This window comes from Lactuca sativa, chromosome 2 (genome assembly GCF_002870075.4).
Source record: "Lactuca sativa cultivar Salinas chromosome 2, Lsat_Salinas_v11, whole genome shotgun sequence".
In the NCBI taxonomy this organism is placed as follows: domain Eukaryota; kingdom Viridiplantae; phylum Streptophyta; class Magnoliopsida; order Asterales; family Asteraceae; genus Lactuca; species Lactuca sativa.
The window spans coordinates 196,984,247-196,999,822 of NC_056624.2; the positions used below are offsets into that span (position 1 = coordinate 196,984,247).

The following is a 15,576-nucleotide window of genomic DNA, read 5'->3' on the forward strand; positions in this document are numbered from 1 at the left end:
AGACCTATAACTAAAGTTGAAGTTTTTGGATTATCTGTGTAACCCCAGACAATAAAGACGAATTACAGATTTCGGGAAGTGATACAATCACAATCTTTAAAATATCCAAGTTTATTGTTATTCGAAATGCATAAATTCTAACGCAATAAAGACGAATTACAGATTTCGGGAAGTGATACAATCACAATCTTTAAAATATCCAAGTTTATTGTTATTCGAAATGCATAAATTCTAACACAAAATTCTCTAATTTATTTTGACATTTTTACATGTTAAAATTACAATATAAACCTCTTTTTTGTTGTGTAAATGGTCTTCAAAATTTTTACCATTTTCCTATGATGCATTTGGCGTTGTTTTAAGAGTTAAATGCATATTTATGCAACCATGTTTCACTTTTTTAAGAGTAAATTACTGAAATCGTCCATGTGGTTTGGTCAAAATTGCACGGTTGCTCCCTAACTTTTTTTTTGCACTCGGATCGTCCCTGTGGTTTGCTTTTGTTGCGTTCTTCGTCTCTATGGTTTGGTAAAAGTTGCATGTTTGGTCCCTAACTTTATGTATGTAAGGGGCGAAAAATGCAATAAAATCAAACCACAAGGATGAAAAACGCAACAAAATCAAACCACAGGGACGATTCGAGTGCAAAAAAAAAATTAAGGACCAAACGTGCAATTTTGACTAAACCACAAAGACGATTTCAGTAATTTACTCTTTTTTTATAATTAATTCAACAAAATGAACTTCTGGCCTGATTTTTGGAACAATTTTTTAATTTGTTGCCAATATTTGGATATGGTACACAATTTCTACCGATATTTGGATATGGTGCACAAGTCCAAGCAAACCATTTCTAGATTTCCCGATTTACCACACTGCTTTTGACTCGTATGAGTGGATGGTTAAGTATGGACTATGGAGATCCGTTCTTTCACCGCCACGTGGCTGGTTAGCTTTTTTTTACGGTCTATTTATGCAAAATATTACAATCCTAAATATATCATCATGATGTTGATGTAATGTTGTAAATCTTTATGTGGACTTCACTTGGCAGATGATCCTATCCAACCTTTCAACTATCTTTCCTATGCCGCTCAGTTGCAGGTAAGGGAAGCGTTTCACTAGTTGTAAAATGCCGAAAATACCCTTCATCAGTAAAAATAACACAAATTTTGAGATCTCACGTTATTCTTTTCTTGATTCCGCAGAACTACGTACACACATTCATTAAGCAAATTGTTGTAAGCGGGTGTCTCATTGCATCCTATCACATCTGCCATTCAAGAACTTGAGGATGCAGCTAAACAAGTAGAAGATGAGGTGAAGGTTCTTTCCAGGAGTTACAGATGCAATCTATGAGTCAAGTACAAGTACAGGTACAGGAGTGAAAGAGGAGGAGGCAAAGAAGCAGGCAATGATCTAACATGAAATCTGGAGGGTTGCTAGAGCCATTCAAAGAGCTGCAAGTGCTTTGAAAGGTGAACTAACCTGATATAACACTTACACTTGGGAGAGAAATGAATAATGAGGAGGTTGTATATATGCTTACTTAATTATATATAGTCCGTGTCTCTAACATGAGAGTCTAGATGTTTTTGATGCTTCATCATCCCATAACCCATATCAGATATGTATAGCCAATGTTAACATTTAACAATAATAGGCAGTATTGTTTCTTAAACTATATATCCTGCCAACATAGAAATAACCGGGATTGCTTATTTAGAAAAGCTTATGTTTTTCTTTGTGAATGTGCTTATTTAGACGGGAGGGCGTAGGATGGATGTTTCTCTCATTTTTTGTGGGCCACACCACTCTTTTCCTCATCTAAAACCCAAGGAATGGGTGTGAAGCTTCCCTCACTATTTTTTTTATATTTTTTTAAAAATATATTTCATACATATATTATATGCATTTTGTAGAGAATTAAAAACCATGAATTTTAATATATTTTTTATATTTTTTTGATAGATATATAATTTTATAAATATTAAAAAGGATAAAAAGAAGAAAAAAAATATCCAATAGCATGAAGAGAGAGAATGCGGCACTCCCTCCCCCCACCTCTTTCCAGCGGGATGTTTCCCTCACCCAAGGAGTGGTGTTCAAGAGTGAGGGAAGCTTCCCTCACCCCCTTTCCTGCTCCCACTCCATCCAGCCTTAGAAAATGACTAATCTCATTTGCCATTTTCTAAGAAATAATAAAAAGTTAGTCAAACGTCCAAAATAATCATTGATTTCGCAGATTATATCATCGAAATCAATAAATAGACTGCAAAAAAGCTTATTGGGATGCGAAATGGGTCATGTAATTGTCCCATATATAAGAAATGTTTTTCTTATCTTTCTTTAATTTTACATCATTTTTTGGGTGGAAAATCTCTCAAAAAACTCAAATTTCACCAGTTGAAACTTTTTTTGCTTAGAAAATGTTCTTTGAAGATTTTAACCAAAAAAAAGTTTAAACTAGTAATTTAAAAAAATGCATATCAAATCTGAGTCATTAAGAATTCAGCATACCAGATTGGTATATGCGGAAATTGTTCTCCTTACAAAAATTGGAAGATTGATATTTTCCACAACTAATATATGTGTTCTAAGAATGGAAAAATCAAGCTTTTAGGGATGTTTACGAAAATGATCACATCCTTAAAGTAGATATACCAATCTGACCACCATTACAGTAATTTGCCTAAAATTCAAATTTTGTTATGTTTTTGTTATGTTTGAAAGTCGCTATAAGAGCATCTCCAATGGTTAAGAAAGTTATGACTTAAAACAAGTGACAAATCATCATTCTTTTAATTGTGAACTCTAAATAAATGAATGTTCCAATGGTTAAGCTTATTTACATAGCTTTTTTCATAAATTTAACTAATTTACCCCCATCTTTCTAAAATATTTTATATAACTTTTTCATTTAATTAGTTTATTTTAAACACAAATAATATTTTAAAAACATTAAAAATAATATATTATCATCATAAAAGTTATATTTATAAATAAGATGTTATTAAATAGTTAACTTCTTTTGCAATCAGTTTCGCTACAGCACCCGCTGCTCTAGCTAATTGTTCAATTGTCCGAAATGAATTTCTAGACTCGTGGATGTTTGACGAACAGTATCAAGAATCATTATTATTTCGACACAAGAAAAGGATTTTTCACACCCCTATAGAAATAATTAATTAGTAAAGAAATAAAAAAATATTTAAAACTAAATTAAAATTAAAGAAGTAAATTGAAATATGGTTAATGTATAAGGAGTAAAATGTATTAGTTGTGAAAGTAAATTGACCACTCAATATATATTGAGCGGTCAAAATAAAAAAACAAAAAGCTATCTACTCTAATGGTAATAACTGGTCAAAGAAAAAAAGTGTATAGTAATAAGTTATTAAAAAAAAAAAAAAAAACCTCATTGGAGATGCTCTAAGTTTAAACTCGATTATCGTGGTCTCTTATATATAAAATGTTCATTTTTCATAAATGCTCATCAATTTTGTAACTTGTATGTCTGATGCTCTCCATTCGTAGTTCGAAACTAAATGGTGTTGATACATTACTATAAAAGAGGTTTCTGACAGGCATATATGTTGGTTATCCGTGTAAAATGTCTTTTACCGACAGATTCTAATGGAAACAAATCTGTCAACAAAATGCATGATAATTTTTCCTAAGAGATTAGCGATAAAATTTAACATCTTAGTGATAGACTTGCAACAAATATTTTATGTTACGGGAAAGTTTTATTATATGTAACTTTAGGTGGCTCATATTTCAATTAGAGTTTTCAGGTTTTAGTAAATGTCTAAAATCCGTTTTATAGTTAGGTACAAGATGACTAAAGGATCTTTGTTGGACAAAACAAATACTATATTCTCAGCATCTTGTAACACCGCTAGATCCAACATGAAATATAGAGGGTTGCTACTTGCTAATGCTAGCTAGGTAGGGCCATCGAAAGGGTTCATGTAGGGATGTCAACGGGAGCAAACGGGACGGGGATTGCATCCCCCGTCTCCGTCCTTGCCCCTGAAATCTCCATCCTTTCTACCCCCGCCTCCGCCCCCGAGTTCCCCTTCTAACCATCGCCCCCGATTGATTTTGGGCTACCTTATGTTGGCTAAAAAGAAGTTTTTGATTAGGCTTAAGAAACTATTTTTTAGATAACAAATAATTATTTATAGCATAAATTTACGTGTTACAAACTTCTTAAAAACATGTTTTGGTTGAATTTTAGTACATAAAAATCATTCTATTGTTTATTATATTTATATAATTAATATATGTAAAGATGTATAATTTATTAACAGAGGCCCATGAGGGTTTCAGGACGGGACTACCAGCCCCCGCCCCCGCCCCCAAAAGAAAAACGGGACGGAGCCCCACAGGACTCTTTGACTAGTTGGTGGGAGTAATATGTCCTGCCCTGAGGGTTCATCCACACATCAAAACACGCAAAGTCAATGTTAGCGCCAGCTGCCAGGATATAGAAACGACCATAGTTACAATTTGACTTGTGTAGTGGTTCAAACAACCATGAATCAGCAGGACCCTCCATCATTTCTCAAGAACTAGCATGAGCCGCCTTTCCATAGTTGCTATAGAAGTGATGATTTTACGAATTTAATTGTCTGACCATGAGCCAACATCCAACACTCCTTCCCAGAACTATGATAAAATAATAATATAATAATCTCTTGATTTTAAAAAAATGTTAGAAACACCAGTCTAGACTCTGAGCAACTTATCCCTGTTTTGTTTTGTAATTTTGTTGCTTGATATTATGTAGATAATAAATACATGGCGAGAACTAAAGTGTAAAGTGTAAGGAGGTAGCTATATCTGTAAAGTGCAAGCAGTATGAGTAGAATTGTAACTTTTTACAAAATTCATGTAGCATATCAGCAACCATTTTACATCCAACATACAAAAAAGAAAAAAGGCTATTTAAGGCAGGGAGGCAGCTTGCTTATACACTCAATCGCTCTTGCTCATTCAACAAAATCTTCCTATGTACTTACTAGTTACTAAATTACACATGACATATCTCAACAAGACAAGACAAGACAAGAGAAACCACCAGCCACCACCAGGGGAGGGAGGCTGGGGAACACATTTAAAGGGGGTCCAAAAAGAATAGCATTAGCATAGCAGCAACCTACAATACAAAACCAAAAACAGACAGAAAGGAAAGGAAAGGAAAGCAAGCAGCTGCCCAGTGCCCATTTTCAATTGCTTTACATTTTTTGGCATGTTCTTAGTTGTATATCTTCACTGGTTTCTCAAATGTATGACGATTCTGCAATCATTTATTTCAATTTCAACAAGCACATTAATAACAACTAACATATAAAGGAATAAAATTAAGGAGAGATGAGATGAGTACCTGATTTGCTGTAAAGGACCTTTTAGGGGTGGTGTCAGAGTGTTCTAACCCAAGGTACTGCTCCCAAGCACCATAATCTCTTCTCTACATTCCAAACCCAAACCCAAACCCAAACATATTATAATACTATAATAGTACACTCAAGTCAAGTGATATAATGAAAGTAAGTACATACCTGAAAACGACTAGATACAATATCTGAATCTTGTAGATACTCTGGACGTCCCAGAGATAGAAATGCAAATTTCCACTGACAAACAAAATCCAAAAAGGGAAACAAGTCACATACATACATACATTCTGGCTGCTCATATCATATATATTATCATACCTTGGCAAATTCCTCATCCGGAACCTCTAACTTGTGCTGAATGCGGACTTTAACAGCTTCTAAAGTTTCATTTTCATGAATTATTAGAAAGAAAGGCTCTCCAAAGTTTTGCACTTGCTGTCATGTCAATTTTATTAAAAATAAATCAACCTTAAGGATTAAGGAAGTGATATGATGGAACAGAAGAGTGTTGGTGTGGTGATTACCATCTGGTTCTGTGCAGCCTCTTTGGTGAAATGGTAAACATGAATCAACCGATCCTGAGGTCCCAGATTCTTCTCTTCTTCTGGAATCTTAGGAAGGTTACAACAAAACAAACACACATAAATTATTACCACTTCCTTCCTCATTATTCACCAATTAACCATTCAGGAAGAAAACTACAACTCAACTTACTTCCTCTGCACGTAAGGTCCAGTATTGATCATTTATATTCTCAATTTTCTCAGTCAGCGGAAAGATCTGCAAACCAAACCAAATCAAACAGATAATAACAATGTGCCAACTACCAACTAGCATTACAAAGGATTCTAATTACTAATTATATTAATACCTTGTAAATCTTGTGGTAAAATACTTCAAGCAATCTCAGTTCAGCATCCGGATGAGATAATTCAACCTGCTTGTTTCAACATACATGCATTTATTTTATTTTCATCAATACAATTAATTATAAACAAAAACACAGCATTAACATACAAGATACAAGCAAGCAGTTTCAGATTGCAGTCACCAACAGATCCACTAATCAGATAAACTATATATGCAAGTTGAGAGGAATGTATATTTATACCTTTGTCTTAATCTCATTGAGAACATCTCCAACAGTGCTCTGCTTAGGCAGCCTAATATTGTGAATCACAGGCTGCAACCACAACACAAGAGCTTTTAGATTAGAGACTAAAGAAACAGTTGTAGCCCTTTCTCTGCACACCTACCTCTTCCTTGGTTGCATGGTGAAATGCAACTTTCAGAGTTTTCAGACACTGCAATTCCGGGAGAGGGATGTCTAACACCTCGTAATACAGAATATCAGAAACCTATGTGTACCCAAACAAAACAGAGATTGGTTTTGATTTAGATATCATAGGTTGTTATATCATCATCAAAGTCAGAAATAGAGAAATCAAGGCTACCTGATTGTAGTGAACAAGCATGTCTAGCAAATGTTCTGCAACCCGAAACTTGATGGGGTGGGGCTTTGGTTGTTGAGAATAACAGTTGTGAGGAGTCAGCCTGATTTTCGTTGGATCATCCAGACCAAGCTGCCTGGCAACTCTCTCCGTCACATCATCATATGTATGCAGCTTTGACCTATCCGTTCCATTCCATTCATTTTAAAACAAACATATATTATATTATATTATATTACTTCCATGTTCATGTTGATTTACCACATTATGAAATAAGAAGAACCCGCCCCCCCCCCCCCCCCCCCAAAAAAAAAAAAAAAAAAAAAAAAAAAAAAAAAACTCACAGTTCAAGACAGAAATCATCCTCCTTGGGTCTATCCAGAGATCGAAAATGAACCATCTGACGATTTTTCACATATTCCAGAAATGAAGGAACGTCTGGATATCGGTATTTATCCCCAGCCCCAGCCTCAGATACTTTCTGAAAGCAAATAATATCTCCGTCCTCGATCTACAAATAAAATAAAAGATTTTCTTCAGATATACTTATTATATATATAGGCAAGTAACTTTTTCATTATAGAAGAAGAAGAAGAAGAAGAAGAAGAAGAAGAGGGTTGAGACTAGTAATACCTGGCTAGATCTAAATGAGCTTCTCTTGTCAAGACGTTCACACATCACACATGGCTCAAATTTTATCTCCTGATCAATCATCAACACATAAATATGATTTCACAAACAAACATGCAATGCAATGCAATGCAAGACCACCAGATAACATACCTCATACAGTTCGATTTCTTCATCTGGACTAAATCCAGCCCTCTCATTTAATTTTGATGTAATTTCAGTTGGTTTACCAGAACTCTTGACAAAAAACCTACCAACATATCTGCAAAAGGAATATAACATTTGATTACATGATTAACCCCATCCCATTAGGCCACTGAAAGATATATAATTAACATGTTGAAAGTACCGGAGTTCTTCCTTCACGGGATCATAAAGCTTGAAGAAAAGAAGTATATCATCCTTGCTTTTCTCAGGTGGTGGAAGAGGATGCAGCAAATCCTGAAAACAACAAATCATTTTAGTAGTTAATACAACTAATTACAGAATTTAAAGCAGCAGGAGAAGATAAATATTAATCATTACCGGTCCAGTCTCTATCTCCAGGAACAATTTTAGTTCAGCATTGTGATTCTTATTGGAAACCTCCCTCAATTGCCCAACCTACACTTCCACATGGTACGTTGCTTGTCATTGAATACATGTCAAAAACTTAAAGTGAGAATGCAAGTAGGTAAAAGCCACGTCATCATATACCGATTGTGTCTCCTCCTGTGCTGTTAAAGGGCGATTGGGACGGTATGTGTGGTTCTGTCTCTTTGCCCATATCCAGAACCGTTGAAATTGAACAGGTATACCAAACTCTTTGGCAACCTCCTCCTGCAGACCACTCCACTATAAGAACAACATGTATTGAACATAATCCACATGTCATCAAAACAAGAAAAAAAAAATTAAGAAATACCTTGAAAAGGTTAAATGTCATTTGCTTCTGTATACGAAAACTTCGGACTTTGTCATGGTCAACAAGATCAAAAAATATATCCTTCCCTATCTGTTCTAACAGGTCTGCATCACGGGCAACCTGCACATTCATGACTATTAGTAATATGATTTTCATAAAAGAGATAAACAACCAACCCATTCAGTAATTTGAGATGACATAATATCTACCACTAATCATCTACCACCTTGATAATAGTGTACAGATGAGCCTGTGCTTTATATCTTCTCTTGTCTTCCTTCTCTTCTTGTTCTTTTTTCAACCTTATCTGGAAAAGAATAATTACAACTTCAAGCAAGGCCTTTCTCATCTAAAAAGTAATCTAAAAGATTGATGTGTTTAATTACCCTAAGATGTTCAGCAATGTCTTTCTCATCTACATCACAGATTATCTTCTCTTTGTCGCTTTCACGTATGTAAACGAGCATGTATGCATTCGAGTATTTTGTAAATTTAAACGGAGCATTATTGAAGCCAGGATTTGTCTGGGGTAGCTGTTGCAAGGCATGAAGGAAAAGACAAGGATAAATTCATAGTTGGAAAAACAGAAGCTGAAGAAAGCAATGCACTCATTTACCTCTTCCTCACCACCATACTGCTCTTCTAGGGCCCTCTTCACATCTTCTTTTGATACTCTTTCATCATCAAACTTGAACCTAGTTGCAACAATGATTACCAAGACCACACCATGATTAGGGCTCATGTGAAAACACTTGAAAATACATGTAGGAAATGATTAAACATATACAACTCACCATTTATCTGAAAGCGTTGGCCTGATAAATGCATAGTAGTGTCCACCATGCACACCACCACTATGAACCAATACACTGCCAAGATACACGGTGAAAAGGTAAGTCCTGATTTTGCAAATACCCAATATTTGATAGCCACATTTGATACCTATGCAGGGTATAAAGATTCCGGACACTCTTATCAGCATCAGGTGATAGGTATTTGCCATTCTCCCTGTCAAGGTCGAGCTCCAGTGGGAATTCGTAACGATCATTTATCTGCACAATGAATCAGAACAACAAAGATGGTCATTTGAAATAAGCTGCATAAAATATTAGAGAAACTTTCTCAACAATCACTTACCTTTACCATAGTATCCCTTGTGAAATCATACTCAAACCGCTTTAGCTGAAGTTGAAGAACAGGTGGGAAATCAATAAACAGGACACCCTTCTTAGCCTCCTGTAAACCGTGTGCTTCAGCATGGTATTTATTGTCACCCTCAAGACGTTCCACTTCAACATATTTGTCAAAAGATTCATAAACGTCCCGGCAGCCTTTCACATCAAGTTGAAGATCTGATACAAAAATTATGATATTGTCAACAGGATCACTAATTTATATACATCAAACTGTTGAGAGTTGCAACTTTTCATGCACGATTAATACCATAATATGATTCTTTTCTTGTCGATTTGAAGTCCACATTGATGCATTCAATGTAATTCATATTGTGTCCTTCAAATAACTTCTGTATTGTCCCTTCCACAACTGTTCCCTGAACCCAGCAACAATCAGAAGTCAGGATAAATATGAACAGCAAATTTTGAGGCTTTTATGAGAGATGTGAAAAAGAAAAAGTCACCTTCATCTTGTCTTCAAGTTTCTCACACAAGACCCTATTAAGTTCTTGGACATCATGCTGCATGAAAGAATCATATGTGTCCCATCCAAAAGATTTTGTCAGTTCTTTTGTCGCAACACTGGTTTCATTGTATTGGAGTTTATAGAATAAGCTCTGAAGAGCCAAGGGAATACTCCCTGAGGGTATATCATTTTCTGTTGTTGGCATATGGTAGACAGCTTTTCTAAAGTAAGGCATGTGATAGAGGGTTTGGAGAAGAGAGTTCATGTAACATGTTGCTCCTTGATTCTTAAGACCAACATAACCCGTCTCTTTCTTTGAGTCATATGTCCAATAGTCGATCACTTTCCGCACAGCAACATCAGCTTCAATAATGCAAGTATCATTCATAATAAAACCTCTACCAGGGTCATATAAATCACTAAGAGCCATGAATGATGTGAACCCCCAATCACTCTCCCTTGCATGGAACTGGTGTTGTGTGTCTGTCAAAAAGGATTAATTTTAAGACATCATAAGATCACTGTCTGGATTGCAAGCTCTAATTACAATTCTCTTACTAAAATGAAGATACTAGCTCATTACTCTGATAGGTGTTTCTAATGCAGAAAAATAAGACCACAACTATAGGTTGCCCTCTAATAAAGATAAGAGTTTTATAAAGCATAAGACATACCTTTCTTTACAGTCAACCTGTTGTGAATTTGATTAACAACAGACAAACTGAATTGTGCATATCTACTCCAACCATATGGCAATGATGAGGAATCAGCTACATCTAAGTACATGGACAAATGGTCCACATTGTTTCCCTTTGGAAATATAAGCACACGCCTGCCAAAAATAAAACCAGATGGGATGTTGGAAAATGAACAAGAATACAACACAAATGCATGAAAAAGGAAAATCCATAAGGAGAAGACCAATCTTTACCATTTAAAACCACCAACCACAAAGATATCAGAATATAGCTTTTTATTGCTTTGACGAGAGAAATTCTCAATGGTCCATGTAAACCTAGAAGTCTGAGGTTCATCGACTGCTTGATTCTCCCCTGTGCTAGCAACTTCTTGACCCGCAACTAATGAATCCAAATTATAAAATGGAAACTTAAATAACCAAATAAGAACACAACATGCCGCAGACTACAACACATGCTAGTTATAAGTTCCTAAGTTCAATAAATCAAAGCACGTGTGTACGTATTCATTCATACCATGCACACAAACACTTTCCAGCCTCAACTGAAATTCGTTTATTTATTTCATTATTGAAATAGAGTTTAAAAAAGAATGAGTCATGATGGATGAAGGAAACAAGAACCTTCCATTGGCTGAGGAACTTCAATTGGCGGAGTACCATCGAAAGCCACAGGACCTTGCACCGGTCGACGCCCTTCCAGTAGCTCCGTGTGCGGCACAAGCATCTCCTCGTCTTCTTGCTGTCAAATTAATAGAAAATTAGTAGTTATCCAAACAGTCGATCAACTGCTGAAAATCCGATCCAAGAAAAACCCCAAGGCATCACCAGAAAACATAAAAACCCTAAATTCACACTCCAAATGCCAATTGAACTACATTAATACACTCCCCTGACTAAATTACAAAAACCCTAGCACGATCGTAAAACCAAACAAAAGATCATGAATCCCGCAGACACGGCACCCATCGTAACAGCAACACTTCACAGTAATTCAGATGTACATAACAGCAAGAACTGAAACTTCCAAACACGGAAAGAGAGACATACATCTAATGGTTGTGGAGTGACCATAGTCACGGTTCGGGTGAGGCGAAGACCGTCGGATCAACGTTGGTTTCTAGAGAGAAAGAAAGTGTTGGAAATGATGAGAGAGAGAGAGAGAGAGAGAGAGAGAGAGAGAGATGACAATGGCGACTGATGCGCCCTAAAACTGTGTGCGGAATAACGAAAGCACTCTCGCTTATTGTCCTGAGCATCGATGGGAGTAGGGACACATTTGGAATTTTCGTAAAATCGTTAGGGCAATTTAGGTAATTACGAGCGAAAGTGAGGCACGGCTTCTGTATGATCGGTTTTGTCGATCCTGGTTACTTTAACCAATGATATTCTTACACACATGTCTATGATTCGTATGTGCATATGGAAATTGTGGGGTGCGTGTACACGCAATCACAACCTTTCAATGAAGTCTCAAGTCTGATAAACAATTTTCACTTGTCTTTTTTTTCTAGAAACTTGGATAAAAGCCCAAATAGGTTAATCAATTGGGCTGTAGTGGGAAAGAATTTTTTTTAATGGTCAAAATGAGTTGAGCTCTTAATCTATAAACAATAAAAGTGTTGAATATGATTAAAAACAAATATAATAAGCATAACAAAGGGTCAGCGTAGACCCAACATAAACTAAATAACACGATTCGAATCAACAATGGTTGCAGTTTACTAAGGTACTGTTTGTTTTTTCTGAGACAAAATGTCTGCAGTCTGTGAATCATATCTGTAGATCTTTACAGTAGAAAAAATGGATCAAACGTTGCAATCTGAAAAAATGTTAGAAGACTCTGGTCCACATCTGCGCCAATAAGAGGGCGCGAAACATTTTTAGGTCTGCAGTCTTCAAAAAAACAAACAGACTGCGAAGGCTAATATCTACGCATGGTCTGCGCGGTGCAGACAGAAGAGGTCACGTAGATTTGCAGACAAAAAACAAACACTACCTAACTGATTTGAATATGATCCGTCAATTAATATGAAAGGTAACCAGATTTGGTTTTTTAGTTTTTCTCTATTACTTAAGAGACCGGTTACCAACTAAACAAATGAAAACCAGTTTATTGGAAACCACATTATACTAATTACAAAAAGTATATAATGTTCACACTTTTTTTTCTTTCAAGAAAAGACTCGTTAAGAACCAAATCGTTTTATCCATTTTTGTATTTAACTTATAAGACCAAACCTGTTTTACACTGATTTTATACACCTCTAGTTTTAATGAGCATAGTGGCCAATGTTGAGCCAACCACGCAACTCTTAGTAGAGGTGTACATTTGTCGGTTAAAACGAAACTAGTTTTTTAAAAAATTGGTTCGTTTTTAGTCGGTTTTTGGTATCGATTTTGTCGGTTAAAACGTAAATGCATAACCGGTTTAGTCGGTTTTTGGTTTTGATTATTTTTTAAGCTCATGTTAGGTGCAATTTGTGCGTCTTTTGGATACCTTTTAGTTCCTTTTTATGCATCTATTTAGTATAGTTGTTCTTCATTTTTCTTGTATTTCATCATATTAATGTTAGTCTCTAGAACAACCTTATTTGCACACTTTCATGTTCTTTTCAGGCAAACAGGAGGTTGGAACACTCTTTGGGAGGTGTCGGGAAGCATTGGTGAAGATTTCGGGATGATCGGGGTAAAAACGGAAAAGTTGAAAAAATGAAGTTTGGAATCGGAGTCGGAGGGATACACGGGTCGTGTTGGATTTACACTGCAAAAGGAGCACGGGTCGTGTTTGACTAGAAAAGGAGTTGTTGACTACACTGAGTATGACCCGTGTCAGTTTAGTCTATTTTGACACGGGTTGTGTTGTCCCAAATAAACAACTTTGAGCATTGTGCTTTGGAATGAAAAATCGAGGATTGTATGCCATTTTCGACTCAACACGAGCCGTCTTGATTTGTTCTATTTTGACACGGTCCGTGTTCGACCATATAACCAACTTTTGGCAGTTTTTCCTATTTTTCATATGACGGTAATTAGACCATTTTTACAGACACACATCATATCAGAGCATTATTGGTGAGGGGATTTCGAAGGTTTTTGCAAAGATTTGATCATTTATCATTTGGAAACATTATTTCTCTTATTTGTAAGTTGTAATTGCACAGTATTTCCATATTTGCAACTTGTGATCTTGTTCTAGCCATGTGTGGCTAGAACTCTAGTTTCTCCAACTTCATGTTTTGACTTCTTGGTTGTGATTTCAATCATATGACTTTATGTTTGCTTTTAATATATATCTAGTGAATTTGATTTTGCTTTAATCAGATGTTTGATTCTACTTGTGATTCTTATTGTCCATTTGAATTAGGGTTAGGTCATTCATGTTATCTATTTTGCAAAATCCGTAATTGTTTTGTGAATTAGACTAAGTAACAAGCACTAAATTGATTTCCAATGAATGAATTTAGTGTAAATCTTATTCACACATTCTTACGCTCCCGACCATGTGAGGAGTATTGGGTGTCGTTGGGAACATTCACATAAAGCTTGATACAATCTTTTAATCTAATTCTAAGAGCTTGTTTAGATTATGTTAGTAAGGTTAGGGTTACTCAGAGAGTTTGTTTTGGTTAAATAATGTGGTGAATGGGAAGTGTTAGAGCTTGTTAACACTTTCAAGTACCAACTTAGATAGAATTGAGCAAGTATCATGTCATTTTGGAATTGCATTGCTAAGTTGTCATACATAGATTTGGAGTCCTTACAATTTTTGAATTTAATTCATTTATTTAGTCAATTACTTTTGTCTTTAATTAGTTGTTCTAATCATCGCATTCAAAACCCCCCCTCTTTACTGTTGGTGACCAAAATACCTTACGTAAAGATGTATAGACTCATTTGTCCCGTGTCTCTGTGGATCGACTCTACATGTGTTGTACTACCTCTTAGTGCAATATAGTAGTGTTTTTTTTAGTATATCGTACCCCTTTATTTGTTGAGTTTAACAGGTCTAATAGCTCCAAATGCATAACCGGTCTAATGGGTTTCGACTATCGTTTAAAAAAAAATAGTTTTGGACTTATAACTATAAAAAATAAAAAATTTATTTTTTACTCAAATTTTACTCCAACAAAGTTGGAGATGATGTTTTTTTGGAAAATCTCTAATAAAGCCATAATATTTTGGCTTGGTTTACGGTTTAATCCCAAATTAAATTTTGTTTACAAAAAAAGACAGATTACCGGCTAAAACTTTGAAATAACCCTTCGTGACCGGTTTCACAGATTTAGCTAGTGTCTCCTCTTCTTCGTTAATTGATCCAAATTTTGGGGCTTGTCGTTAACTGATCAAAATTTTAGGGTTTTTCATTATTTTTTACCAATAACCAAAATATTTGGATTTTTCTGGAGATTACCTTTTAAATAATCTATATTATATGATCTAAGTTAATATGTACCATTCATCGTCTTCTTTTTTGCGCTCTTTTTAGGCTCATTGGGTGTTTTCATCATTGTTGCCAAACCCAACAACAAAAAGCTCACTCACAAGCATCGTTAACTACATCGATTTTCCAAAATCATCCATTCACAACTCTGCAATCATCTTTCAATCTCCAAATGAAGAAAAGAGAAAATATTTATTGATCACGTGGATGTTCCTATTTATGTAACCATGACTCGAACCATGGTTCGAACCCATACACTAATGGCATTGGTCATAGTGTTGTTAACGGCAGAAGACGAATCTTACATGGTCTAACCACTGATACTTTGGCTCAAGTCTTACTTTACCCTCGTTTCCCTGCAAAAGGGAGTGAAAATCATGAAGAATGGACCATCGAGCTTAAAA

At 35.5% G+C, this 15,576-nt stretch overlaps 1 protein-coding gene across 1 annotated transcript; it reads right to left on the minus strand.

The window, feature by feature from the left end:
• Positions 1-4,867: 4,867 nt before the first annotated feature.
• On the minus strand, positions 4,868-11,962 carry LOC111899759 (ubiquitin C-terminal hydrolase 12). Its single transcript, XM_052768624.1, has 29 exons — positions 11,779-11,962; positions 11,353-11,470; positions 10,963-11,110; positions 10,706-10,863; positions 10,030-10,514; positions 9,834-9,942; positions 9,528-9,742; positions 9,333-9,442; positions 9,185-9,259; positions 9,007-9,085; positions 8,777-8,923; positions 8,617-8,697; positions 8,391-8,510; positions 8,183-8,305; positions 8,012-8,089; positions 7,836-7,927; positions 7,640-7,748; positions 7,490-7,558; positions 7,201-7,367; positions 6,860-7,037; positions 6,662-6,763; positions 6,517-6,588; positions 6,277-6,342; positions 6,120-6,185; positions 5,930-6,016; positions 5,724-5,840; positions 5,568-5,642; positions 5,393-5,476; positions 4,868-5,305 (listed from the first exon to the last, which is right to left on the minus strand). The coding sequence occupies exons 1-29, from the start codon at positions 11,800-11,802 to the stop codon at positions 5,264-5,266; spliced, it is 3,396 nt and encodes a 1,131-aa protein (XP_052624584.1). The 5' UTR covers positions 11,803-11,962; the 3' UTR covers positions 4,868-5,263.
• Between the last annotated feature and the right edge of the window lie 3,614 nt (positions 11,963-15,576).

Excerpts from the sequence above, each read along its gene's own strand:
- LOC111899759 (XM_052768624.1), bottom strand. The coding sequence starts at position 11,802 with ATGGTCACTCCACAACCATTAGAT. Across the intron at positions 7,559-7,639 it reads AAGAAATCGAACTGTATGAG|GAGATAAAATTTGAGCCATG; the intron begins GTATGTTATCTG and ends ATGATTGATCAG. Across the intron at positions 6,343-6,516 it reads TCAATGAGATTAAGACAAAG|GTTGAATTATCTCATCCGGA; the intron begins GTATAAATATAC and ends TGAAACAAGCAG.